General features: G+C 36.9%; 3 protein-coding genes across 4 annotated transcripts; 1 reads left to right on the plus strand and 2 right to left on the minus strand.

The window, feature by feature from the left end:
* Positions 1–1,185: 1,185 nt before the first annotated feature.
* LOC123317520 lies at positions 1,186–3,133 on the plus strand. Of its 2 annotated transcripts, none has more exons than XM_044904094.1 (2): positions 1,186–1,371; positions 2,671–3,133. In XM_044904094.1, the coding sequence occupies exons 1-2, from the start codon at positions 1,312–1,314 to the stop codon at positions 3,064–3,066; spliced, it is 456 nt and encodes a 151-aa protein (XP_044760029.1). In that variant the 5' UTR covers positions 1,186–1,311; the 3' UTR covers positions 3,067–3,133. The 2 variants fall into 2 exon arrangements, with proteins under 2 accessions (XP_044760029.1, XP_044760028.1); XM_044904093.1 differs by lacking the exon at positions 2,671–3,133 and adding an exon at positions 1,866–2,653 and having other exon boundaries at positions 1,187–1,371.
* Positions 3,061–5,770, minus strand: LOC123317521 (protein snakeskin). Its single transcript, XM_044904095.1, has 4 exons — positions 5,612–5,770; positions 4,056–4,252; positions 3,864–3,993; positions 3,061–3,525 (listed from the first exon to the last, which is right to left on the minus strand). Exons 1-4 carry the CDS (start codon positions 5,660–5,662, stop codon positions 3,415–3,417), a joined length of 489 nt encoding a protein of 162 aa, XP_044760030.1. The 5' UTR covers positions 5,663–5,770; the 3' UTR covers positions 3,061–3,414.
* Positions 5,771–6,106: 336 nt separating this feature from the next.
* LOC123317556 lies at positions 6,107–27,612 on the minus strand. Its single transcript, XM_044904141.1, has 7 exons — positions 27,494–27,612; positions 26,340–26,624; positions 25,948–26,247; positions 21,886–22,121; positions 13,305–13,620; positions 12,985–13,249; positions 6,107–12,791 (listed from the first exon to the last, which is right to left on the minus strand). Exons 2-7 carry the CDS (start codon positions 26,586–26,588, stop codon positions 6,376–6,378), a joined length of 7,782 nt encoding a protein of 2,593 aa, XP_044760076.1. The 5' UTR covers positions 26,589–26,624; positions 27,494–27,612; the 3' UTR covers positions 6,107–6,375.
* Between the last annotated feature and the right edge of the window lie 63 nt (positions 27,613–27,675).

Here is a 27,675-nt window from a genome sequence, read left to right on the forward strand (position 1 = left end):
TTCGCTATTGCAAAAGCATCTTCAGGTCGATGAGAGTAAATGTGTGACGTTTCGATTTAACTATGGGTTCAACAGATTGTTAAACATCCTGTATAGGCGTCATAAACTATTTTTAGTCTATATATTATAATGATAATTGGTTGAGACTGAATTTGTAATCTTTGTAATGAAATACTTGTGTTTATTGTCTATTAAATAAAAGTCAGTAGGTATCGAGCGTTGAATGAATTTCTTCGAATTTCTATATGGACTTTCTTGAAAAGCTATTTATGATTATTCAATATTCCATTTTCATTTATTGCTACCAAGCTAAAAAAAAATTCTATACAACAAATATAATCGAATTCTTCAAAGATTAATAGAAAGGCATGAAAAAAATAATCACAAGTGGATCGTTGAATTCCAACTCGATCCAGTTCGAAGAAAACTCCATTAACTATGGATCGACCAGCTTTCGTGTGAGAATTATGAGTTTAATCAATAAATAGTTTGGTATTTTTTATACATTTTCAATATTTCGTGTCGACAATGACTAAATACCTTCGACACCGAATTTTAATGATCTGCGAAGATTTCCTCAGATGATTTACACCACTTTTTCCTGAACATCTTCTTGAACAAGAACCTGGAGGCGTACATCCTCCACAATACAGGTCTCAGTATTCCATTAATCTTCCCATTATATGCATCCTCGTTCTTCCTGTCCACATTATTAACCATGACAAAATCCCTTAAATGAATCACATCAGCGTTGAGATCTCTGATACCTTACATAGGGAAGTTCATCTTGCCTACTATGCGACGGAAGTTATGAATTGAAGCGTGAAAGGAAATTGTTAAGAACTACGTTTCTTTAGCTTTTCCCCTCTCTCCATCAGTGCACTGGAGATATTATCACAATTTAGAAAAAGTGGTGTATCTCTACAGTATGAGTCACGTGGAAAAGAACCTTCAAATCGTTATTTAAGAGTCAATAACTCTATTGGACCTGTATTTTTGGAAATATGTGGAAAATTGTCAAAGAGAACGAAGCAGCGCCGATCAAGTATACTTCCTGGATGGGTAACCGGTCATATTATCATACATGATTTGGAGCATAATGAATTCTTGTTACTATTTCGAATACTTCCAAAACATGACGACTTGAATTCGTGAAATTGCCGCCAAAACCTGGACTATCGATGTCCCAACACAGAAAACATATTCACAGATTACCGAATGACGACTTGCTGTCCAAACTTGTCAAAACCTACTGAAATGACGAAATCATTATGATTTCGAAGACTACCCTCCACCAAACCCGTAAAAAACATGAACAGCTTCTGGGTTGTCATCAGAATTCCTGGATTTTGGATGAAGATCCTGGAAGCGGTGAGTGGTATCAAAATGGACCTCAAAATTTCCAGTTCTTGTATCTTTCAGATCTTCACAGCTGTGGGCCTAGCATTCGTCTACGACTCATACATAGATATTTACGATATTGGTTACTTTAATATAGTTTTTTCATTTTTGTCCACTTATTTCCTATTATCTTGCATCCTGATGGGAGTCCACTTCAGGAGAAAACCAAATAAGGCAACCGTTAAGATGCTGCTTTCAGTGGGACTAATATGGAGTCTCTTGAGCTTGTTTTGTTTGGTGTCAGTATTGTACATTGGAAGTAAGACGGTGCATTTGTCTAAGGACAGCGTTTTATGGTTACTGACCATGGTTTCTTCAACAGGAATAACCTTTTTGGTAGATTTATTGTTGGAATAACACCCAAAGTCTTTGTATATCATATTTAAAATAATTGGAACGAAAGAGCAGTGTTGAAACATCGTGAAACATTGCCTGGTGCTCACAAACACTTCCTCTGCTTCCAGATACTGAGCGTAGCCACTGTCTACCTCATTTATTGCACCTACATCGAGACCCACAGTATACACACCTACCATCTGCTGCAATGCACCGCTTTCACCTACTTCCTAATCTGCGGAACCCTGATCACCGAATACGTCACTGAAGAAACGTCCCATTTCACGGAATCCATGTTCCTCATAGTGGGCATCCCCATGCACGCTGTCAGCGCCTCCTTGAATTTGTACTATTATTTCACATTGAGGGACTCTGAACTGATCACTGTGGAATTCCTTCTGTCTGGCATTTTCTTCGTGATAACAGGGATATTGCTGTTCGTCGATCTCCTGTGCATAATCTATCTGGATTGGCCGAAAGATCTGAGGAGGGAGAGGAACCCTATAAGGCATATGGGAGACTGGTGGTCTGGTCCTGGAGTGTCAAAACAGGATGCTCGTGTTTCTTTCAAGGATGACAATTAGGTTACTCTACCTGAAGATGATATGGTAGCACACCCCTGTAGGAGAATTTAAGATATTATTAGTTCCATATTATCAATATATAATATATTCAATGAATTCATGCGGCCTTTCTCTATTAATAAATCTCCATTTCCAACGAAGGAAAATTAACACTAAAGGGGATGCTGATGTCCAGAACCAAATCTTGAAGTTCAGGAACCCATTAAGTAAGGCTTTTTTGAGGCCCATTTGCAGGTGGCAGAACCCCAAATCCTTCCACTTTCTACTCTTAAAACAGCAATAGTATCGTATTAAGTTTTTAGTTAGTGCATGTATAGGAGTGAATATGAATAGAAGAATCGTTTTCTAGGTTTCATCGTTGATACTGAGTGTTCACCTAGCGAAAAATCACGTGAGATACTGGATAGACAGGGAGTACCACGTCTTCTTCATAAGCGGGTCCGCAGGATACCTGTTGATCTCCATAGTTTTCATAGTGTCCTATATCAAGGATCGACCTAGCGTTCTACTAGAAAGGAGTGTCCTTCTCGTACTGGGATTCATAAATTTATCCTTTGGAATACTGGCGTGCTTCATGAAACACGTGGAAATTCAGGATGGAATGTCTCTCATGCCCCTGGGTATAATGATGATCACTTGTGGCATTGTCTCATTGTCGGATTGGTTGGTGCAAAGGATCATGGGCGGATGGGATAGGTACTATTTCCCGAGAAGGATGGCACACAGCAGTCATACGATATTTTAGAAAATAACGCGGTTTATTCAATGTATAAAACATAAGTTCATATAATAAAAATGGTTTGATCTGTGAAGCTCAAATGAATGTCATAATATATGATTATCTCAACATGATAAATATTCACATTCACAATTAACATCTACCATTTTTTTCGTACATGTTCAATTCTTTAAATGATTCGGGCAAGGATTTTTTTAATGTCGTGATCAATCGGAAGATTTTTCATCATCTGATTATAACCTATTAGTCTTTCTGTCATTTTGTGATTCAGTTCTGGTAAAAGTTGAACCTCAGAATAAAAAAATACAAAAAACAAACATCTTATCTAACATAAATACTAAGTTTTGTATATTATCAGAATTGACCATTCAGCTTTTCTCTCACTACAAACATCACTGACACTACAGAATCCAAGAGATACAATGCTGCCGTTAGGATACAAAGGGAGCCCATAATAAGTCCAACCTGAAAAAGTAAGAATGAAAGATATCAACTTTCTTTTCGATCACTTGAATCAATTTTATCATTTTCTTCGAAATTGTGAGTGTTTTCATCGAATATCAAACCTTTATCGTTGTTTTTAATGGCGTTTAAATTAAAGTTAAAAGGATGTTGATGAAAGCTATTTCTGACGGTGTTAAAATCTGAGATTTATTAATGAGATTATCGAGATGAAAAAATTTTCATTTTCACTTCATACAATAACTTGATCGTTCTTCGTGGAAATTTGATGGACAAATGATCCACAATTAATGTTTCAGTTTATTTCTGAACAATTCGGCGAAAGTCAATAGAATTCTCACCGTTCTCTCTGAAGAAACAGAGACATATTTGTGTTCGTCAATGTACCCGTGCCAGTAGTGCAAAGCTGCTGCACCAACCGTGATCCACATGAAAACCCCAATCACTCCCATGATGACATCGGTGAAATATCTGAGAAACAGTAAATTTCGTTGATTAAAAGAATTTCGTCATACTTTCAAACATTTACTTACACTTTGTTGTCCCTTGTTCCAAAAAGAAGGCTCATGAGGGAAACAGCCGTGTATATAAAGTATCCCACGAAGACACCGGAAGCTATGATTTCAACATCCGGTGTCTTTTCCTCGTTCAAATTCCATGTCCCACCGACCCCAAGGAAGCTTCCATGGTTGCCTGTTCTGTACATTATCAAGATAATTAGGTTGAGGATCTGTAAGATTGAAAGGACTAAGTATTATATCGAAATGTTTCAGCTCAGTGGAATCCAGGCATTTGAAACAGTTTATTTAAATAGTTAATTTACGGTTCAGAAGATATTTCTTTTCTCCTGAATGATATTTCTCGTGAAAACTGGCATTTCAATATGAATATTCATCTGGATTCTTGGAAACTGACAGAACTTGCCAATAGGTACACATAAATCTCGTCATTTGGATAATAATCTAACGAACTGTGAAAACCGTCATAAGATTGTTATCTGGAGTTCATTCATGGTGAATTCATATGTTTTACCTACTACCAGCCTACTTTTACAATTGCTATCTTTTTGTTTGAACAAAGTGATAGTGGCGAAGGAACAAGTTCTTCCTAAATATTTGCCTTCGTGTGCCTCTTGTTTATACAGATTCGGAATTTGACCTACAAAACGCCCAAACTCATCCCAAAGTTTTTTGTTTTCAGCCATTATATGAACCCTTAATTAATCTCTTATGTAGAATATCTAGGATTTTTCTCCTACGGTATGATATACATGGTGTCCCAGGATTAATGGGTATAAATTCAGTTATAGGTTCAGTACCTCACAATAAGACGAAAATGTCCCATTGAAGGGTTACGTTGCATCAATGTTGACGACTTGATTATGGATTCATTCAATTTTTTCTGATAGACAAAGAGAAACTAATGAAATGTTGCTGTGATATTTTTCAAACACAGATACACCGAGAACTCAATTTTTCACTTCTTCCCCATAGCTAAGAGAGATGAAATCGGCAATCCTTTTTTTTATTTTCCATCATTTTCATTGATATGTATTGAAATTACGATTTTTTTTCTAGAAACATCCTTGCCTTTCAACTGTGTCTGTTAAACAATAAATAAGATCCTTATTGTACTGTTTTTGAACATTACATCGGCATATCATTCCAAACAATTCCTCCTTAATTTACAGGTCAAATAATCTGAAGATCATGCCCATTCCTTCATGGTTAAAGAGTAATTCTTTCTACCATAACGAAAAATCTCTATTATGCCAACTGGATATCACAACCCCTCAATAGAATATCATAGGATTACCCCTATTTTTGAGCAAGTCCAAATCCAGAGGTTTGAAACGGTGTAAAAAGCGTCATTAAGTTTTTTTTTCCATTTTGCTTTCGTCGACAGTAGGTTTTGCTAGTTACTCAAAAATTGGTCCAATAACCAAATAAAGAATCACCACCTACCTTGTATATTTTAGGCAACTTGTTTCATTATCTCTCTTTATTCAGCTATCTAATTTGTCAATTTGCAATCTTTTAGTGTATGCATCTACATACATGCTCAGATAAATCATTCAAATATATCTCACCAGTTTGACTATCCTTATTGCAATAGCTCCAATGGTTTCCACACTGGTCATTTTGCCTCTATTAAAGAACGCACAGAATTGAAAAAATTCTTAATTAAGTGAAACAAACCACACAAACAGGTGTATATCGCACTGACGATGTAAAGCAAGAGAGATACGACCTGTGTTATCTCTGATAAGAGATAAGAGGTAATGATCTATTTCATAGTGCCTGAGTAACTGATCAAACATCAGTTGAGAAATGAAAATGATTAGTCGACGATAAAAATTCCAAACAGATCAATATTAATAATCAGACTGTGCGAATAGCATTGCACAAATTCTTCAAGTATATAAGGTCCAATGCAGCTAAAAGATAAAGACTAATTCATGTAGAAAATGGTATTCTTTTAATATAACTCGGAATAATGTGAATATGTTGTTGAATCCTTTAACCCTGTCGTGAATTTGTCAATAACAAGACTGTTGGTAAAAGAAACTCAAGTATTATCCCAAAGTTTATTCTAAAACACTGCTCTACAAAAAAGATTTCAAGCAATATTTAACAAATCGAATCATAAATATCATATAAAAATATCAACAAACCATCGACAAATGCTGAATGCAACGTGAAATAAATAATCGAATGAAATAAATGTTTTAAACGCGATTATATACAAAAATAAAAAAGATTATAAAAATAAAAACTTCAGTTATTTACAAAATATAGCGATTCTAAAGTACGAAAACATCACGCTTCCTATAGAGACAGAATCCTGGACAGATTATTCACTTGGTAGCAATGTGTTTTCCAAACAGGCAGGTCCTTGGCTTGGCCAGTTGCAGGCACCCAGGTTATTGTCGAAAGTGAGGTGGACTGGGCAGTTGAAGATGTGCAAGGTGAACTTGTTCTTTTTGCAGTCCCACTTGCAAGAGTAGAATTTGTTACATTGGGTTGGATGCCTGAACAAACCAGCGCGTTGGCAATCGATACCTTGGAGGGTTTCTTTAGCACTTCTCAATCCACCTGGACCATATCTGTCGAAGGTTTTCGAGTTGACTTCTAGGTTTTCGCCAGATTCAACATCTACTTGTTTTGTTCTAGATCTAGCAGACTCGATGTTCACTTCAGCGTTGTCATCAGTCTCTATATCGATTCTTGGTGTTTTAACTCTGACTCTAGACGTGTATATGTTAACGTCAGAAGCTTCAATGTTCACTTTGGACCTTCTTCTCGAAGAAATATTTTCAACGACAACATTCTGAGCTCGAGCTCTACCTCTATTCGCCTTCCTCGATCGATATTCAACAGTACTAGATTTAATGTGAATTTCTGGTTCCGCTGTGGACGCGTCTATCTTTTCTGATTCATAATTCTCAATGACGAAAGCTTCCCCATCTTTCTTTTCAACAAGAATACCTTCATCATCATTTTCGTAGTCGTCATCTTCATCTGAAACTTCGATCCTCAAAGGCTCTTTACGCAACTCGATGGTGTTTGAGGTACATGTGCATTGGGCGCCAAGTTTGGCCGATAGGAAGGGATTAAAATCATTCTTTTTGACCACAACTGTTTTCACTCTAGGTCTCACTATTTTAACAACCTTCACAGGACGTTGTTTCTTTCTGACAAGTTCAAAGTTCTCGTAATTTTCGACAGATATTCCTCCCTCAGCTGGAGCTTCACTGGATGCTACTGGTAGGTATTCGTTTGAGATGGAAGCGAGTGTGGTGCTCGGTAAATACTTCGGACTAGGGGTGCTTGTAGGGAGATATTTTCTGGAGGGCTTCGTTACCCTTACCCTCTTTCTTATAGGTGCGTATGTAGATGATGGATCTTTTGACTCGATCTCTGCATATTGTATGCCTAGTTTTTCCGTGGATGCATCTAAATAATATTGCTGTCTCGCTCCAAACTCTTGGATCGGCTGTTCGTTTTCAACAATTGTCACACTCGGCCTAGATTTGATTTCTTCCGTTGGACGACCAGTTGAAGAGTATCTGCTGTCATAACTGGTGATTTCTTGACGGAAAACTTGTGGAACTTCCCCTTTCTCTTGAACAATCTCGATTCCTGGACTCTGTGTAGGTGACAACCTACTATCATAATAGTAATAGGGTTGAACAGGCTGCTCTTGTTCCAATTTTTGTTCAACAACTGGACCTGGTGATGTTACTTCCAGTTTCACCTGTTCTGGACCTTGAGTGACCTGGAAATATCCAGATCTGGGTCTGTTATCGATTCTCAATAATTTTTGTTCAACATTCTGACTCAAAATAGTTGCTGGGGTACTAGACTGGATTGAAACATCATATTTCTGGTAATTAGGAGATACGTAGTTTTCCAAGATGGTTGGCTGAATTTCTTTGTTCACTTCAACTCTGGTCAATACTTGTTGTGGTTCCTCTGATAGTTGAAGTTTAGGTTTGGGGTAGCTATAACCTCGGGATGAAGAAATTCTGGATTTCTGGGAGACAACTCTTGATCTAGGAGTACTTGAAATTCTGCTGTCGAAGAATGTGAACTCCTGTCTTAGAGCTGGTTTTTGTTCGATTACAGAGGCTACTGTTGAAATGTAAGTCGGTCTAGGAGTGACATAATCACGTTGTTCTAATTGTGAGTCTGAGGAATGTTCTTGATAGTTTGCAGCGACGTAATTCTCCAATACTAACGGCCTTGATGTTTCTTCTTCAGTATGGACATTAAACTTCTGTTCTGTTGTCACATAAGCTTTCTTTGGTACAACTGGAACTTCAACGACTGGTACCTTATTTCCGTAGCTAATCACTTTCGGTTCTTCAAAAGTAACTTGAGGTTTTGGATATTCATAACCTCCGAATTCCACCGTTTGTGTTTTCTGTAAAACTGGTGCTCTTGTTGCTACTTCCACGTATTGACCTTCTGGAGCTTGAGTGCTAGTAAGTCTGCTGTCATAATAGAAATATTCTTGTGTGACAGGTTCGAGTTTCTGGGCTACAACAGGGGATGCTGTAGTTCTTTCAGTTGTATAATATGTAGGTTGATCATACTGCTGATTAACAAAGTTTTCGACAACAACTTCTTTCTGTTGTTCCCTATTACTCTGTTGTTGATACTGGAAGCTTTGAATTTGAGGTGTTCGTTCAGCGTATCCGTTTATCTCCACATTTTCGATGTTTTGTTGTTCACGTTGTCTTGATATGTATGAGTTTGTCACACTTGATTGAGGTTTCAGAGTTGTGGATTCTAAATATTGAATTTGGGCTGGTGGTGAGGTTACAAATTGTTCTTCTAAAGGCTCAAGTTTTTGGGAAACAACGGATTTGATTGTTGATACGTAGGTAGGTCTTGGTGTAGTTTGAATCTGAGATCCTTGTGCTGATTGGAAGTACTGATAACTAGTTTTAGGAGCTTCTTCGAATCTGATGCTTGGCTTCGGGTAGCTATAACCCTTGATATCAACGTTTTGGGATATAGTTGGTGAGTAAGAAACAGCTGGAATTCTAGTGGACTCAAAGGAGGAAGTTTGGAAATACTGATTCTGCCTATTGTTGTCCAAACGACTGTCGTAATAAATGAATTCTCTTTGTGGCAAAGGATTAGCTTTCCCTGAAACTAATGATTTGATTGTAGAAATAAACGTTGGTTTTGGTGTAGTGTACACTCTCTGCTCTTTCAAGACTTGGACTTTAGGTACCACTCTTTCGTATTGGAAACTATTACCTAAAACGTAAGCCTTCTTTGGTACTATTGGTGTTTCCACCACTGGAACTTTACTTTCGTAATTCGTAACGACTGCTTTCGGCTCTTCTACAAACTGAACCTGTGGTCTTGGATAACCGTATCCTTTGAATTCAATCTGCTCACTCTTATAGACAGGAGATTGGTAATTGGTAGGAACAATTGTGGCTGGTTTTGCTACATATTGAGTCCTTCCAGGGTTGGAGTAGGAGTATGTCTTCACAGCCTCTTGTTGGAAAGATGTCTTAGTGAAACCTCTCGGTTGCTGAACAACAGGCTGGAAATACTGATAGCTCGTCACTTCCTGCTGTTGGGAAATGGGCTGACTGTATTGCTTCTGAATGACAGGTTGAACTGAAGGTTGAACTATATTGAAACCTTCTTGGAACACTTGAGAAGGTTTATCATATTTATAACCTGTTTCCAATGTAGTCTTTATTATTTGAGGTTGTTCCTGAACAGCTACTTGAGGTACTTCATATCTATAACCACCCCGTGTGTCCTGTTGTGTATAAGAGAAGCTTTGTGAAATGACCGGTTTATCTCCTTGAGGAATTTCAGTTTTCGACGTGCGTTCGGCATTGTAATTTTCTACTATCGTAGCAGGTTGTTGGATATTTATTTGAGGTTGTTCGTAAATAATATTAGATTGAACTGTTGGCTGGACGTAATTATAACTTGTTGAAACTGGCTCAGGTTTCCTAAGAACCAGTTTAGGCTGCTCAATCGAAACTCTGGTTTCAACTGGTTTAACATAAGTGTATCCATTAGAAACTTGTTCGGACTGTTTCAAAATGAACTGTTGTTTTTCTTGAGGTTGATTCTGATTTATATAATTGAAACTGGTTGAAACCAGCCTTGTTGTTTCAGTTTGAGGTGTTACAGAAACTTCAGGTTTGATATAGTTGTAAGTCGATACAATCTTTTGTTCATAAGGAGCTTGGGGTTGCTGCTGGACAATTTGTGGAGTTTGGTAGACTGTATTTCCCGTGTCTTGCCTGAAATAACTTGACGATGAGCCAGTTGATGGATATGCAACTACTTGAGGTTGTTGCACGTATAATCTTTGTTTTTCTGCAGTGGTTCCTTTATATCTTGTGCCCTCCGCTCTGTTTGAATAAGAATAGCTTGATGCTATAGAAGGTATTTCAACTTTCGTATCGGTGTATACTGGGGTAGAACTCGAAATTCTATTCTCGTTGATCAATACTCCTGGTTTTTCCTCAAAGTTCAATGATGGCTTGTCATAAGTATATCCACCATCTTGGGAATAACTCTGACCGGATATTATACCTTGTTCTGCAGAAGATGAATGTGATATAACTGAGGCTTTCTGATTGAATGTTGCCTCTGGTTTTGCTTCTAAGCTCAACGCAGAATTTGCAGCTGTGTTTATTTGAACTTCCTGTATAACAGGACGTGAAGTTGAACTGACGATTTGTAGCTGTGGTACGCTGAAAGTAACTTCAGGGCGCCTGTGATATTCGATTGATGAAAGTTTTTGTATATTTTGCTGCAAAAGTGCAGGGGCGGCAGTTGAAGGTCCAAAAGATGGTTGTTTTTGATTTATAAACTGGTAACTTGTTGCTGAATTGCCAATATTCGTTTTTCCAAATTCACTAGATAACTTCGACTCTTCCAAATTGTTTATGGAGTATTCTATCCTTGAGGAGTCCTTCGATTGTTTCTGTTCATAGTTTTCGATTGTTTGCAATGGAGTAGCAGAAACTATTGATTCGAAACTAGTGGCAGTTGTGTGTGAAACAGTAGCTGGTGTTACGTGTGAGAAATCGTTGGAGTCTAAGCCAACATTGAAGCTCGATTGAGCATTATCGTCAATGTACTTCCCAGCAGCACCGTTTATTTCAACATTTTGAAGTAAGAGGCCGCTGTTTTGTTCATATCCATTGGCTCCAATATTTATTTGCTCAAGATTTTGAACACCTTCGAGATTACCAGATTGGGAATATTCAGATTGAGTATTTTGTTGGGATTGTCCTATTTGGCCCTGGATTGTACTCTTCTGTTCAACAGCGATTTGGGATCCAGATGATTGTCCCAAGTTGAAATAACTGCTACTATATCCTGTTGCTCCCAAGTTCCTATTGAATTGCTGTTGATTTTTGGAGCTTATTTCGCTGTTTGTTCTGTAGCCTTCTTGCTGTATTCCACTGTGATCTACGTTAAGTTGTTGGGCACCAGAATTTTGTAGATTTAATTCGGTTTGTGCGTTCTGAACTGAATTAACGTAACTTGTTGCCACGTTATAGTTGTTTCCTTGGTCATATTGTACTTTTTCTCCAAGATTTTGTTGATTGTTGCTCAAAGTCAACAGTCCTTGTTTAAGCTGAGCTTGATCATTACGTCCAAATCCATTATTTTGTTGATAGTTGAACTGAGCATGAGAAGTTTGTCCCAAATTAGCAAAACTTTGTGAATGACCATTAGTTTGTGACTTTTTATTATAATCTTGCTGATATTGTAAATTTCCTATCAAGTTACCTTGGTTCACATCAGAGTAATCGATATTTTGTTGTCCTAAGCCTAATTCAATTTGTCTGTTCTGTGTCGTATCAATGTTCTGGTGTTCCAAATTCAATTGTTGTTGGAAAGATTGATCGAAATTGGCGAAACTGTTCGAATTGCCTTCTGCCTTGTTTGCCTGAATTGCTCCGAAGGTACTTTGTTGATGAATATTATTATATGAAACAGAGTTTCCTTGAGACTTCGATAGGTCTATTTGTGATCCTTCACTCAAACCAAATTGGTGTGAATCTGTACCAGAGTTTGAGTCCACACCATCGTTCGTTCCTATTTGTGACTGCTGTGAAGAGAATTCTCCTAGGTTGTGCCCAGTATATTGATATGCTTGATTTTGATGATTTACAAACTGTCCTTCTGATACTCCAAACCTAACTCCATCCAACTGTTGGCCAAAACTCTGTGAGTTTTGGTGAAGTCCAACATTGACTTCTGACGCCAAATTCTCCAGACCAAAATCGCTCTGCGTCAAGCCAATTGCTGCCAGTTTATCAGAAAGAAGTCCTGCATTGTACAGAGACTGAGTTGCTTTCAATGAAAGCCCAAGTCTCCTTGATGCATCTATGAACCTAGCTGAATTCTCAGAGAAGATTTGACTGTCCGTCAACCTCTTATCAGTTAGTCCGACGAACCCAACGTTGCTGTAGGTTTTAGCTTCAGCTGCTTGGATAGGACCATGCAGACCTCCAAGTTTCACAGATTGAAGTACTCCCAAGCCATCGTACTGATTGATATTGGTTGATACACCTCCATAGTAGTTCAGTGTTACTGCCGTTCCAAGACCACACTTGGGTACTAACCAAGGCCATTCACAGAGCAATTTTTCCTCATCGAAGACAAGTCCAAATGGACACCTGAATTCGTAGGCTTGCATCGTAGGTTCTCCATGGTCCAAACAGGCGAAGAACCATCTGCAGTTCTCAGGATCGGCATAATATCCTGGAAATATGAGATTAGTACACAAGATTACACAAAAATGATCCAATTTGGGGTTTCTGTTTTTAATGTTTTTAATCGAGAAGTGATTCTAACATATGATATGATTAATGGGAAGAAGGGGAAGTGGATAACTCCCTGAAATACTCAATTGGAACTCGCTTTAGAAAGAGGTGTGTGGGTTATCATTGCGTACCTGGTTCAGTTGGACACGTGAATCTCTTCTGTGGAACTGGAGCTATTTCACTGCTTCCAGAACAAGCGGATGCATGCGGGAGACTTCCTGGCCATACACAAACCTCAGTTTTCTCGTCGAATGTTAAACCAGCAGGACAATCAAACTCGAAGACGTTGTAATCTTCAGTCCTCTGATCGAACTTCACGCACCTGTAGAACCTGTTGCAAGATCTTGGATGTACGAAGTAGCCTTGTCTCGAACATTCGAATTCAGTTCTAGTGTCCTGTGGAAGAGAGTTTTAAAACGGGATATTCGGGAAAATTCAGAATTTTCTTTACCTGACGAACCACGTGGATTTTTCCTTCTGTATCTATGATCCTGGAGATCCTGAAAGGTGAATCGTGGACTGAGGAGCTATGTGTGGAGGAAGGGGAGAGGATTTCTCTTTCCAAAGTGTGCAGGACGGCTCCCCTGGGTGCACGAGCTTGCCTGGATAGTCCCTTGAAGGCTGCGTTCAATATCGACGATCCGCATTTGGTCTCGGAATCTTGGGAAAGGTCTTTGAGGGCTACTCCAGCCAGGTTTCGAACCCTTGCGTATTTCGTTTTGATATCGATACTTGTTTCGTCCTCGAAGGCAATCCATTGTTTTCCTCTGAAAGCGTGAAAAAAATTCCAGATACAATAAATTATGAAAATTCGGGGAAGCAGTTTACAATTAAGCAGTAATTTTTCCCATATCTAGTATCGTTCCAATTTCATAGTTTCTGGAAATAAATTTTGGAGAAATTACAGAAATTTCATTAGTTTTTCGACTTTCTTTTTTTTTGGCGACGTCTACTAACGAATTATTGGTAGTGTAGGAGACTTTTGTTTCTCTTCAAAAAACCCTTTTTTATAAGTTTCTGAAAACATTCTCTAATTTTGGAAATTTCCAAGTCCGTCATCTTCCTGTGGGTAGGTATGCTACATTTGTGAAATTTTTGTAATATAGGTACATATTTATACATGGTAAGTTATTAACTTGTACATTCATTTGAACAGTAGATTTTTGTTGTCAAAAGAAACACTTTTTTCTTATAAAGGGTGAGGCTTTGACTTGTACAAATATTTTTTGTACAAATATTTTGACAATAGATTCTTGAGGTCAAAAGAAACCCTTTTTTCCTTTATCATTTTTTTCCAAATTGGCTCGGTTTTAAAGATACAGGCTGTTAAAAAACCATAAAAAAAAGTTATTTTCGATTCTTTCTCACAAACGGTTTTCGAATTAGATGAATTTCGGAATGTTATTTGTCATTTATTTGATGAAGCTTTTTCGAACACAAGATATCACCCATGTCTTCCAGTTTTCTCATTATGACCAATACGTACAATAAAAATACCAAAGAACTCAACTCTTGAATCTAAGTTGAACTCTATCTAATGAATATTTGAACGTTTTTTAAAATAAAAGTATTTTTCATATTGTGTCGTATAATGCGCCGTTTTTGAGTAATTTTATGTTCAAAAATTTAAAAGTAAGAACCTACATATCTGTGAAATTTTAAAAATTAGGAACTTTGGCTGAATACAACAAAATATCCACAGATGTGTACTGGAACAGACTTAGCTGGTTATTCTGAGGTAATTTTGATGATAGTGATGTTACTGACGATTAAGCTAGTTTTTCTGAAGGTGATTTTGGCACAGCTCATTATGAAAACTCAAAATGGCTATATCTGTTTATCAGGTCCGAATCGGAAAAAATGGTATGGGAAAAAAGTGTTCCTTCCGACCTCAAGAATCTACTGTTAAAATATTTGTTCGAGTCAAAGACTCACCTTGTATGTACAAGTCAAGGACTCACCGTATGATAAAGGCACAACAGGCAACCAAAAAATTGCTGCAATCTAGCTAACCAAAATTTCAAAAATGGCTTCATGCTGCTCAGCATTCTCAGAATGCTGAGCTCTGATAAACTTCTCATGAAGCAATATAAATAATGATTCTTAAACGGGAGAAAATGGAATCTCAACATTGGGGAGAAAATTAAAGGGCTCCAAGCAAAAAGCTCGATGAAAAACTTCTGATTTCTCGAAAATGGTCAAATACACTGCCTCTCTTGAAAAGGCTGCTAGGCATTTCTCTGAGAGGAAAACTGGAGCACAAATGTTCTAATACAACACACGAATACCAACTATTCCGAGAAATCACCATTATTCAAAACAGTCGGAGGCAATTTGTGACATTGCACCAGTTAGCCAACTCCAAACACCCTATATGGTCAATAGGCTCATTATGCAAACAACAGCTCATAAAATTCTGCTAATATCGCTCTAAATCGACGCCCAAGCAAAAATGGCCGCTAAGGGAAGGCCGTTGTGAAATTCTACGTAAAACTGTCACTTTCTCGATAGAAAGTTGCCGGCTCGTGTGTGATCCAGATGAGGCTGAATAAAAGCGAGACATCGTAACTCAAATTCGGTAATATCGAGGTGTGTCCAGCATCTTGTCGCCCATACAATCGCAGGTATTGGATAATACAAGCAGGCTGGGTCATTCATTATTTCTTACGACACGCGTTGGAAACAGAGAATAAGAGTGAAAGATTTCTGTCTAGAATCGGTGAAATGCGATAGGGTGATTCATTGTCGTTTAATTGGCGACGGTCATGAGTTGAATCTTTGTTTCTCCCGTGTAACAAGATACAGACATAGACAAGATAAAACGTAGTGAATGAAATCTCCCAATCTACACAGATATCCGGTTTGAAGAATGGATAGACTGGGGAAAATTAATCAGTTTACTTCGTAAATCGTTAACTTTGATCAATTATAAGAATTGGGTACAAGGTACAGTAAAGCTGATCAGGGATGTACAAATCACAGAAAAAGCAACTTTTCTGAAAGGCCTAGATGCCCCTCATTCACCATGAGGCTATGGCTGACCCTCGTGCAACACCCTGTATGTCGGGATGTCGAGATCTCATAAGGCGGGATTTAAAATTAAATAATTCCCTGACCCTTCTATGCTTTCGTATACTCCATTCACATTTATTTTGCAGTCGGTTGGCCATGAGATAATTTTCTCAAGTTTTTGTAACTAGAACGGATTAAGGTTGGCATCACTCATGAAATGTCGTTAATGTCATAACGCCGTTGCCACAACTAATATCAATTTTTATTACGAAAATGCCGCAAGTGATTGAAAAAAGAGACGGGGTTTCAGGAAGTGCTATTTAGAATTCAGGTCCGCTCATTCAAATAGTTATACCCTGATATTCTAAAATCCACAATACGTCAGATCGTAGAGAACATATTCAATGTAAGAGAATTTGTATAATGTTTCATATGAATCTTAACGACTTATATTTCAGCTGAGTATTTCCACAATCAGAAAGATTGTGAATGAAGAGGATAACAAAGAATTTCCTTCTATTGGGAGACCCAAAAAAGTGGTGGCATTTGAGAATTTTATGTTTGAGTGAATTAATGCGAAAAGTTTACTACAGGATTTTCGATGAATGTCATCGTAGAATTAGTTCCCGAAAATAGATTTTTCTATTTTTCATTTGACTTGTCCTATACATTGTAAATGTCTTAAGGTACCAATAAATACCTAATTATTATTATTATATCAATGTATTAAGATGAACAGCCACAAAGACGCGCCATTCTTTTAAATTTTTTAATTTTATTCATGCGAAATTTTTGTTCAAAGGTGAAGTTCATCTTGACTTGAAACTTCCTTTAATTCCTTTTACTTATATCGATGCAGGATGATTTTTGTTGAAGAATTTTACATTCGTTTAATCATCTGTTGATTCCTTCAAAAGATACCCATTCCCAACCACTGCATCATATGCATTTCATCTTCGGGGTAATATTTTTTAAATCTACAACTGATGTAACGTATTCAAACTTTAGCCAAAGAAGATAAGGAACATTAACTCTCCTCAAGCTACTGCATATTATGATATTATACTGATCTCTTGTATTTTCCATGCAAATAACTGGATTTGGTATGCCTTCAATCAGTTTGTATAAACTTCAATTATGTTCGTCACATATTTTCCGAAGAGATTCGACATTGTGTTAAAAAACGTAATAACAGAAACTTTTACGTAGAGCGGGCAACATAGCGTTGATTCGAAACCCAAAAATGTTTCGACAAGCGTCATAACCCCACATTTTCGTACTATACAGAGAGAAAAATTTCCATGACCAACCGAGTGCTGAAATAAAAGTGAATGGAGGTGTGTAATGGACATTAATTGATGTCACATTTTCTGAACATACATGGAAATAGCAATTGTCGTTTAAAAGCTCAACTGACAACTGTTGTGTTTCAATCAAAACAATAAAGCAGTCCATCAAATAACTCAATCATTTTCGGACCTCAAATTCAAACATAATTGACATTATCACTTATTTTTTCAACTCCTTCCACTCTCGATAACAAGGATAAAAATTTAAAGGTTTCACCGAAGAAAAATTAATATCCCAAGTAATGCGATTTGTACAATGAATCACTTTTAATCGCCACATATCATAATTGAATAATCAAGTCACCAAATGTGAATGTTCCAATTAATTCTTCCAGGTGGTCAAACCGTACCAAGAATTGAGAAATAGGTGGCACAAATTTATCATTTATCAGAATTTTAGATCGAGAGTGAAAGTGAAATGAAGGTTTCCGAATAGAATGATCTTGTCTGCGTCAACGTAAAAAGTAGATGATTTATTTCCTCTGGATCCCATTCATCTCAGCGTGACGTTAAATAAGAAGCTTATTAATTTTAAATTCGAAATATCATGATGTGAATGTTAATATTATACGATATGCATTAGTAATTGTTGAAAATGGTAATTGCTCCGATGAATTTGTAGATTTATGAATGACTATACCATTTCCCTATTATATATGAATTAATATTTATGGAAGGAAGTTGCACGAATTTCTAGCAATGAACTGATGTATGAGGATATCATAATCAGCTCTAAATCCTTTCATTTTCACTCTCAATTCCAATCTCACGTTATTATTCAGTAGGTTCCTGAATGGTTGATATTTATAGTCGTATCAACTTATTTTTAATGAAATATAATCTTAGACCAAGATTCCTCTGAAGGTGCTCAATGCAAATATGAACGAAACGTCAGCTAAAATTCCTTGTATTTAAAAAGCAATTGAGTTTGTTTCAGATGCATTCAAACAATTTTGAAAAAATATATTTCTGAGTGGTGAAAAGACTATCGTTATCAGGTCTGGTTTTCTGGGTTGCGACACAACCGCTCCATTCGCCTGAACAATGCTTATCAGCTGCGTTAACCCATATTTCCAAAACGGGCACTCCTAAGGACCTGAAGTGGTCGACAATAGATACAGAACAATAATAATATTTCCCAATTTTTCACCAGCAACAATTATTCGTGTAGGTACGCCTACAACATCCACTTCGGTCACGAAAACTGGTACAAGAACAGCTGTCCCGCGATCGATAAAATAAATTGATCGAAGGTCAATTGGTACGGTGTGTACACCGAGAAGGATTGTTTTGACTGTTCTGGTAGAATCGTTACCGAGGGCAATGTCAATAGGATTACGCTAGATGCATCTGGAACGGCTGTCTTTTCTGTCACGAACGCTTAGCAGCATGAAGATAGATATTAGCAGGAATTATACTATACTAAAATGTAAACTAGTCTTCAAAAGTTGCTAAGACAAGTTTATCGGATGACGATGCTGATAGAGCACCATGTATACTTCAGGCTGGTCGATTACAAGTGCAAGTGGTCAAAGTGTGATACCACGGTTTTTACTCTTACAGTACTTTGCCACTGAAAGTGTTTGCCAAAGACCCATATCAGTGGAAGGCTGTTGCCTGTTTCGGTGAGAAGCACTCAAGGAATGACAAGGCAGGTACTTCAATTCCCTAAAGCAGAGTCAGAAGACGTCTCCTTGAAGGCAATCTAACATCGAAAAACTTCGATCTCTAGCACAAAAGATTAGAGTGTGCAATACAGAAGGTACACTTGAGAGATTAATGCCCTAAAGCAGAGTCAGAAGACGTCTCCTTGAAGGCAATCTAACATCGAAAAACTTCGATCTCTAGCACAAAAGATTAGAGTGTGCAATACAGAAGGTACACTGGAGAGATTAATGGCGACAGGTCATCTCTACTGGCGAGTCCAGATTTGGCTTGGCGAGTATGAGTGTAGACATGTCAACTTATAGGTAGAAACCGACGCTTTGTTCAAGAAATTCATCCTTTTCGAAGAGGCACAATGAATATGGTTTGAGGTAAGGTTTGCTTCGATGGCAGGACTCATTTATCAGTACTTCCAAGAATCATGTACCCTCAGACATATGAGGGTGAAGTTGTCAACGGATTTTCCCATAATTTCAAGCAGTTATTGTGGAAACTTTCGTGTTTCTGGATAATAATGCTCTGCCACATAGATGCCACCAGGTGATTACTGCTAGGGAGAGAGAGCAGGATTTTCTCAATAATTTGGTGGGAAACATGCAGAGAAGATGCTAAGCTGTTATTGATGCACCTTTGGAGGTCCAACTTTCTATTGAGGGTGGATTAATAGAGCCACATGTTTTGATTTCTGGTCTGTCTTAAAATTGGTAATTTTTTTTCGATTCGACCCTGATAAAAAGATATAAACATTTTATGTTTTCATAATGAGCTGTGCCACCCTGGAAAAACAATATAACCTTCATAATATCTTGCTGAAGCTGTGACTCTACACATGTGTGGATCTTTTAAATAGAGTTGTATTCAGCCAAAGTACCCAATTTTTTAAATTTCATAACATTTCAATTTTCGAACATCAAATCACTCGAGAACGGCGCATTATACGAGAAAATATGAAGAATACTTTTATTTCACAAAACGTTCAAATATTCAATAGATAGTGTCCAATTCAGGTTCACTAAGTGAAGGGACGAACTTATAAGATTGTGTAGCGTGTTTTCGGTTAGTTTAACAATTAATTCCTGTTGAGTTTGCCGTGACCAGAGCACTTGAATTGACAGGAAAAATTAACGAATTCAGGAGAGTAAAAGCGCGTTTTTTTATACCCCTTATACTTTCTAGTGTCCTGTACATGTGTTTTACTTTGTGCATGTGTAATTTTTTTTCTGGATACGTGGGATATTGGTATATTAGATATGTCATGAAACAAGGTTGTTTAGAAATCAAACGGCAACACGGATCTCTTTAATTTATTTTGTTGTTTCATAGGGTGACTTGGGACAATGCCGAATAGATACAAGCGGCGCATTGGCAGCAGGAAATATGCCGATATTTCGCAGGATATTATTATTTACATTGTTTCCACAAAGAAATCACCAAAGAAATAAAGAAATCAAAGTTCCCTTGTTTTGTTCAGTTTTTTTACATTGGAGTGGCAATATATTTACTTTCGCTGTAATAGGGGTTTATCATTTAATTTCCTCACCGAATTTCAACTATATAATCACAAATTTTAATTTTTTAAAACTATACACCGTCCCAAGTCACCTATTCCATTTGAGAGTTGAGAAATCAATAGATTTTAACTTGTGTCCCAAGCCTCCCAAATCGGTGGGTGACTTAGGACAAGTATATTTTATTTTTTTCAAAATTTATATCCGAATTCTGAGGCATGGTATATATCCTAATCAATAGTCTGGGTCATTAAGCATATTCGAACCTATTTATCAGATAAAAATAGGTCACCGTTTTGAAAATATGAGAAGTTGAATTCAACAATCGTCCCAAGTCACCCGAACCTACGGTACCTTTAAACATTTTGCTGGGTGTAATTTCAAAAATTCCAACTCAATTATCTATCTTCGATTTATAATACTAATGAGATGGAATATGATTGTTGTGAATTTGACAATGCCACCTCGTTCGTTTCAACCTATACCTCCAGGCTGCTGATTCATTTTTTCCAATCGACCTTTTTTATCGATCAAATGGAGGAGATTCCGTTTCTCCAAACCAATTTCTAAGCCAAGGCCTCCGAGAACCATTCAGAAACCAAACCGATATCAATCTAAGTCCGAATCGATTGTCTGTGCAACGACATAATTCAACATATCGCGAAAATACATTAGGAGAACAATCTAAAATGAAAAATGATCCAGTCGTTTATAATCTGCTCTGAAATGGCAGATCTCATTCCTTCTTATCGTTTAAATTGTTCATTCAAATTCTAATGTCGTTATATGTATTTAGATAATTAAAGCGATCGGTGGCAAACTGGGCGTACCTAAACGCAATTTACATATCTTTCAAGTTTCATTTCAGAACGATATTTTCCGTTGGGCAACACACAGTTGTTGACGTGAAAACGAATGTCCTATTTATTTCATTCCGAGCAGATATGGTTTTCGCAATTCTCACGTTTTGGGAATTTTTGTTATTGCGACGAGATAGAAAACAGCATTTTAGTGGTAGCAATCTTTAAGTCTATTTTGGTCCAAAGAGAAACTTGTTTTTATTGAAGTGGTTTAGGAGTTTGATCAAATTTCCAAGCAACAATTAGTATTCATTGCGAAAATCAGTAACACAACTCTGTTATGCTCCTATTTTAACTTTTAAAGACTTAAATGTAGTATCTACGTGAAGTATATGAATATATACTGACTGTTCCATTTTTACAGAAACAGTCACGTCTTATATTGGAAAACACTTGCCAGAAATTGTGTTAGCGCAGTTTAACCCCTTCTCTCTCTTTCCATTTTGGAAATGGATGTTTTGAATCAAAATAAGTAAAAAAAATGAAAACATATATGTAGATAATTAAGTTTAACTGCATCTTTGAAAAAGTGCAACAAAAATAATGCTCATTGTGCAGAAATGCATTTCATTGCATCATTTTCCAGATATATGACCAAAAACAGCACCTTAATGAGGAAGATCATATCGTTAACTCACCTAAATATATAAGGACCGGCCTGGTCCTGATCTCTTTCAAGGGTCCATTCAGCATCTTTCTGCAGCATCAAATCGCACAGCTCTTTTCTTGTGATGGATTTGACTTCTGTGGCAGGGCTTCCTGGGGCTGTGTACTTTTCGTTTTGTAGTGTGAATAGGAAAGCTTGCACGGGAGCAGCGACCACAATTTTCGACAGTGGAGCTCCCAAACCGCTGACAAGGTCCACCATGGAATCCTAGATCACGAAAAGGGAATATTCACATTTTGTAACATACACATTTAATAAAGGCCTTGATTGCCTGAAGAAATCTGGCTGGTAACCCAAAAATAAGTATCCAGTTATCAATTATGGGGTAATAGTCTGGCATGCCATGGAAAGACAAAGCAGAATGAGCAAAACCCTCAATAAAAATCAAAGGCTAGCCTGTGTTCGAAAAGAAAACTCAGCCAATTAGACAAGAATAACAAGGTCTCTTTAGCCTGAGTTCCCTGTCACTCGTAAATCAAAGAAGATGAAGTGAACTTGCCAGGAAAGGAGTACAATCTCTCTTCTGAGGCATTGGAAGCCTATAAGAAAGAGTTTCAGGAGAAGAGAGAAAAAGTTTCCTGGGAACATTAAAGCAGTGAGATTCAATAAAATTTGGGTCTCAGCAAGAATATGCTGCATCTCCTAACTGGATTCTTTACAGGGCATTGAAGCACCTGAAGAATGGGTCTAGCAAAAACTGATGAATGCAGATTCTGTGGGGAGGAGGATAAAACTCCAGATCACCTGATGACAGAATGCCTCGCTATTGCTATATAGCCAGCGCAGAAATGATTTGGACGATAAAATTGCAAGGGTGACGAGGTAACCTCCTTGAAGCCAACCCAGATGCAAGAGTTCATCAGAACTCTGGAACTAGACGACATAGTCACCAAAACAGCTCTTATGGGACAAAATGGATCTTAAGGTCGCAGTGCAACGCAAATCCCTGCAAAATCTAGAATTTAGAACATACTCAATTTGAAAAATCAAATCTTTATCAATAGTTCGATCAGTATAAGTTTCTCCTGAATTTTTAGAGGAGAGAAGTTAAGAAGGCTTTTTTTTACAACAAAAAACCAATTTGTTGGTTTTATAGAGGTGATGCGAGTACTAAATGAATCCAGTCTAGAAGAGGGTATTTTGAATAATAAAATAATTCGTTTTGCACATTTTGTTGATTTCCATAGTAGATTGAAAAATTTTCAATAATCCCTCTTTAGTTGAAGGTCAAAACGAAGTAAACTGAATTGAGTTAATCTCTGAATTCAATTAATTTCGAACTCAAAGGCGTCTAGGCTTCAATAGTAAGAACTAAGAACACATTTGAAGAAGATGGACCAAAAATCAATGTCCAAATTCCACAGATCAAAAATAGAATTCTGGCACAGGTATCTAAATTATAGGAATGCAGCAATTTCATTGATGATCAGATAAATAGAACCTTCATATATGACAAAAATGTTTTCCGGATGAAGTGTACCTGAAAAAGACACTTTCTTGGACTAATGACAATGTATGACCTGAAGACGTCTAGCAAATGCTAGCCGAAACGTTGGATGGGATAAGCCAATGTGATGGAAATAACGCAATATATCCTACTACATATTTGCCACAACAATTATTCCACTTCAACCAGCCATTCCATTTCAGTTTTCGATTCAGGCACTTCAGCATCTTGAGCTGTGAAATTTTCCAATCCATTCAATCAAGTTCATATCTCTTAAAAATATGTACACCACATTCAATCCAGTATCAATCAGTAATTGCCCTATCCCATCACCATTGCATAATTTTACTGTAAATCACACTAGTGGCCCAGTGAATGTGATAGTTTGACAGCCTTGCTTCGCGACACTGCTCCATAAGCGAGCAGTCGATTTACAGGACCAAAATTGGGTCACCTTCGACCAATTAAGAAATCCACCAATCAACATTCGTTCGAAGAACGTTGATCAACTTTGACTTGTCGTTGACATCAATCATCTGTTTTCTGTATCGATTATTGAAAATTTACCATATTTTTTCTTCTCGAGAAAGAAAGGGATTTGAACGCCTACCTTCGGATGATTGCGACAATTCAGACTCGTTCACAGCTGCTTTATTAGCAAAATATGCGGTTTTGAGATAGTGGAATACCGTAATGATGATTATGATATAATCCTCGTTTCTTCATATTACATGCAGAATGTGGAATTCCGCAATTAATTGAAATAGCTCCTATATAGATCACTATTTCTGATATGCAGTTAAACGATCGCCATATATTTATTATTCCTATGTGTATCAATTAGATTGAAAATGTGTCACTTTCTAAGACATTGAGAAGAAAATTTGTATTAATGCACTCAAATAATGCCAGCAGCAAAAATCAATAGTACCATTATCGTCTATTACAAATTAGCTGTGACTACAAGTTGAAGAACGTCAGTTATAATGCATTTCTCACTATTCAACGAAATTACTAAAGAAGCTTCCTTCAGTTCTTCTGAGAAGTGAAACAACAGAACGCTTAATGCTGAAGAGTCTTTGAAATTGATTATGAAACTGGCTGTATTGTAAGTGCAAACTGCTAAACGGAGATTTTGAACGGATTTATAGAACTGTGGAAACAGTTCCAGTTCATTGGGAGCTCAGAAATTTACTTGTGGGATGGGTGAGTTCGAATTGGCACCCTAAACATCAATATTTCAACATCACTGCTGTCCCAACCTCCCTTTCCTCAGAAATCTTTGACCTTATTTTCGTGGGAGGAACATTTACGTCCAAGGTTCATATCAGTTTCAGGACACCTCATATCCTATTCACATGAACTTTTAATCATACAATCGGATATAGGAGATGAGTAATCATCTACGGTTACCTTGATATTTTTAATGACCTCGCTACATATTATGATCGCTACCGATATGTACAGGGTTTTAATATATTCGTTCTTGGAATCTACTTAATACTTAAGGTATTAAGTAGATTGCAGAACTGAAATAGGCTCACATTCATTGGGAGAAATGTCTGGTCGTTAATTCATGAATGAACAGAATGAATGAAGTTATTCATGGAGTGTATGGCATATAGCCACCTGTAACAACCAATTATGAAAGATTCGATAATTATTGTTCGATGATGAAATTGTACTAATTTTGGGATTTTCAAGTCTATTACTTTCTCCATGTGAGTCATTCAGAAAACACTGCATTGCGATAAATTTTTCTTTCTTACATCGCGTTTGAAAGTTTTGTTCTAATTATTCTCGAATTTTCATCAATGCTGTTTCCTTCGTGAATCTTTTTGGAGAAGTTTCTTGAATCCAGATCCAGAAACTTCGGTATTGTTACAAAGGCTATTCCAAATTCTAATCTAGCATCGATATGTATTTACAGGTGAATTATTCAAATAGTTTTGAAAATATTTGTTTCCATATCAATTTTGGAGTGTGACTGAAATAGCTTTCAAATTCATCCTGGTATTCATGGTATCATAAGTAGTACTGTAAATTCACGTTAAATTTATGTGGCTTTTCTTCAAATTCGAAGATTATTCTGAATAAAAAAAACACAGAGAAAAATTTCGAACTTAGTTTCACACTATCCATTGAATACGTTGGTGTTATGAAGATTATTCCTTTCAACTCGGTTCATTTTTATGAAATACTGAAAGTGTGGCTAGAAGTTGATTTCTTTCAAAGAGGAAATAATGGAATATGCATAAATATTCTTTGTCGCAACAGAAATCTCACTTCATCAAACTCTTTTGGCTTGATCTTTTACTATACCGTTCTCAGCGAAACTTTTTTCCATGAGATCTACGAAACCGCATTTTTTCGTGAAGATTTCGGTATTATGGTTTTTGAAACCATATCCCCCAATTCGAGGCATCATATTTTCGCTTTTTAAACGTTACTTTCATAGCCAAATAATAAAAATTCTTTCTTGCAGTTGGGTAAAGCAACCTGAGAATAAAATGTATCATTTTTCCCCTAAAAATGACTTGAAACTGAAAAAAAAAGTTTTCGCATCCTAAATAGTGCCCAACTCACCGTATTCTGCATGTCCCACAATCCAGAAAGTCTGCTAGGATGGAAGGTGACGTTCTGAGAAGCCCCTAAAAAGGCTGTGTTCAAGATAAAGACGTCAGCATGTTTACTCAGCTCCTTGAAGTCGAAATTCTTGGCCAAACTTTCTGTCTTTGAAGGCACAGATACTGCTATGTAGTGGTCGGAACCCAATTTCGATTTGACTGTCGAAATAAAGTCCGTTAAGTCGTTTTTGGAGTCCATCTTTCGCAGATTCAACTCCACACCGTCCACTTTGGTGCCTTTGAGGAGAGCGACAAGTTTCTACGAAGAAAAATATGATAAACTAGTGCACTAGTGCGTTAATTGAACTAGTAAAAAAGTTTTTCTTCGTAAAGGAGAGAAAAAATATTTACCTCATTGAATTCGCTAACGGTCAGTAGAATTTTAACATCGGCATTCTGTTTCCTGATCTTCTCGACAATTTTCAATTCTGTTGCCTCAGGAAGAACTACATGAGTACACTGACAGAAGTTGTTGGTCTCTTTAATATCGCCATAATAGCAGAAGAGCTTCGTATTGGATTTCAATTTAGAACACTCTTTGGTCCAGATAGAACCGATGAAGAATGTTGCTATCAGCAACAGAGGAAGTTTGAATTGCATTTTTTCAGTATTCAAGCTAACCTCATTTCACAGTGTCTGGAAGAAAAAAGAAAATTATAGCTAAGTTGATAAAATTTTTAAACCATTGAACTGTTTCAGAATGGATAGTAAAAATTTTAGTTATAATTTTTCACTGAAATCATGAATAAAACACCTCTTATGCATTGGTAAATTGATATCAATTTAAAAAAGATGGTCAATGGTTATTTTTTGGAACCAGTTGCTAAGAATCCAGCATACAAGCAAGTTTATCAGAATTCGAGAATAAATTATACAGGGCGAGTCTTTGACTCGTACAAATATTACAGCATTAGATTCTTGAGGTCAAAAGAAACACTTTTTTCTTATACTTTCTTATACCATTTCTGCTGATAAAAAGATAATTTTCATAATGAGCTGGAAAAACAAAATTACCTTCAGAATAACTAGCTAAATCTGTGGATTTTTCGAAAAGAGTTGCACTTCTTTGAACTTTTTATATTTATGGTACGTAATAGTCATATGAGAAAACTGGAGGACGTGGGTGATATCTTGTGTTATTAAAACATCGATAAAATAAATTAAAAACTATATTCTGAAACTCATTTCATTCGATGAAACCGTTTGTAAGATAAAAATAAATTTTTTTTATGGTTTTAAAACAGTCTGTATCTTTTAAACCGAGCTGATTCGGAAAAAATGGTATAGGAAAAAAGTGTTTATTTTGACCTCAAGAATCTACTGCTGAAATATTTTTACGAGTCAAAGACGCACTCTGTATAAATATTTAATTTGTGGGATTCAATGATAACCAACTTTTTTCTAACAAAAAATATCTGAAATTCCAAATGAAAATGAGAAAAATCTTATTCACATCAATGTGCATCGCACCAACTATACCTATCCATGACATAATATAATAATACCTATGATTTAACGAGATTCTGCAAGGTCCCCACTGACTCACTGCACGCGTCTCACGGAAAACGAGAGTGCCCCCTTTTTCGTTCAAAAAAATAACTCAGGTGCTCTCGAAGCGAAGTCGACAAACTTACTGAGATCTGGGGGACCAGTTGTCCAGAACGAAGGGTAATGTTACCCACCTTTT

The sequence above is a fragment of the Coccinella septempunctata genome, chromosome 7 (assembly GCF_907165205.1).
Source record: "Coccinella septempunctata chromosome 7, icCocSept1.1, whole genome shotgun sequence".
NCBI classification, from domain to species: domain Eukaryota; kingdom Metazoa; phylum Arthropoda; class Insecta; order Coleoptera; family Coccinellidae; genus Coccinella; species Coccinella septempunctata.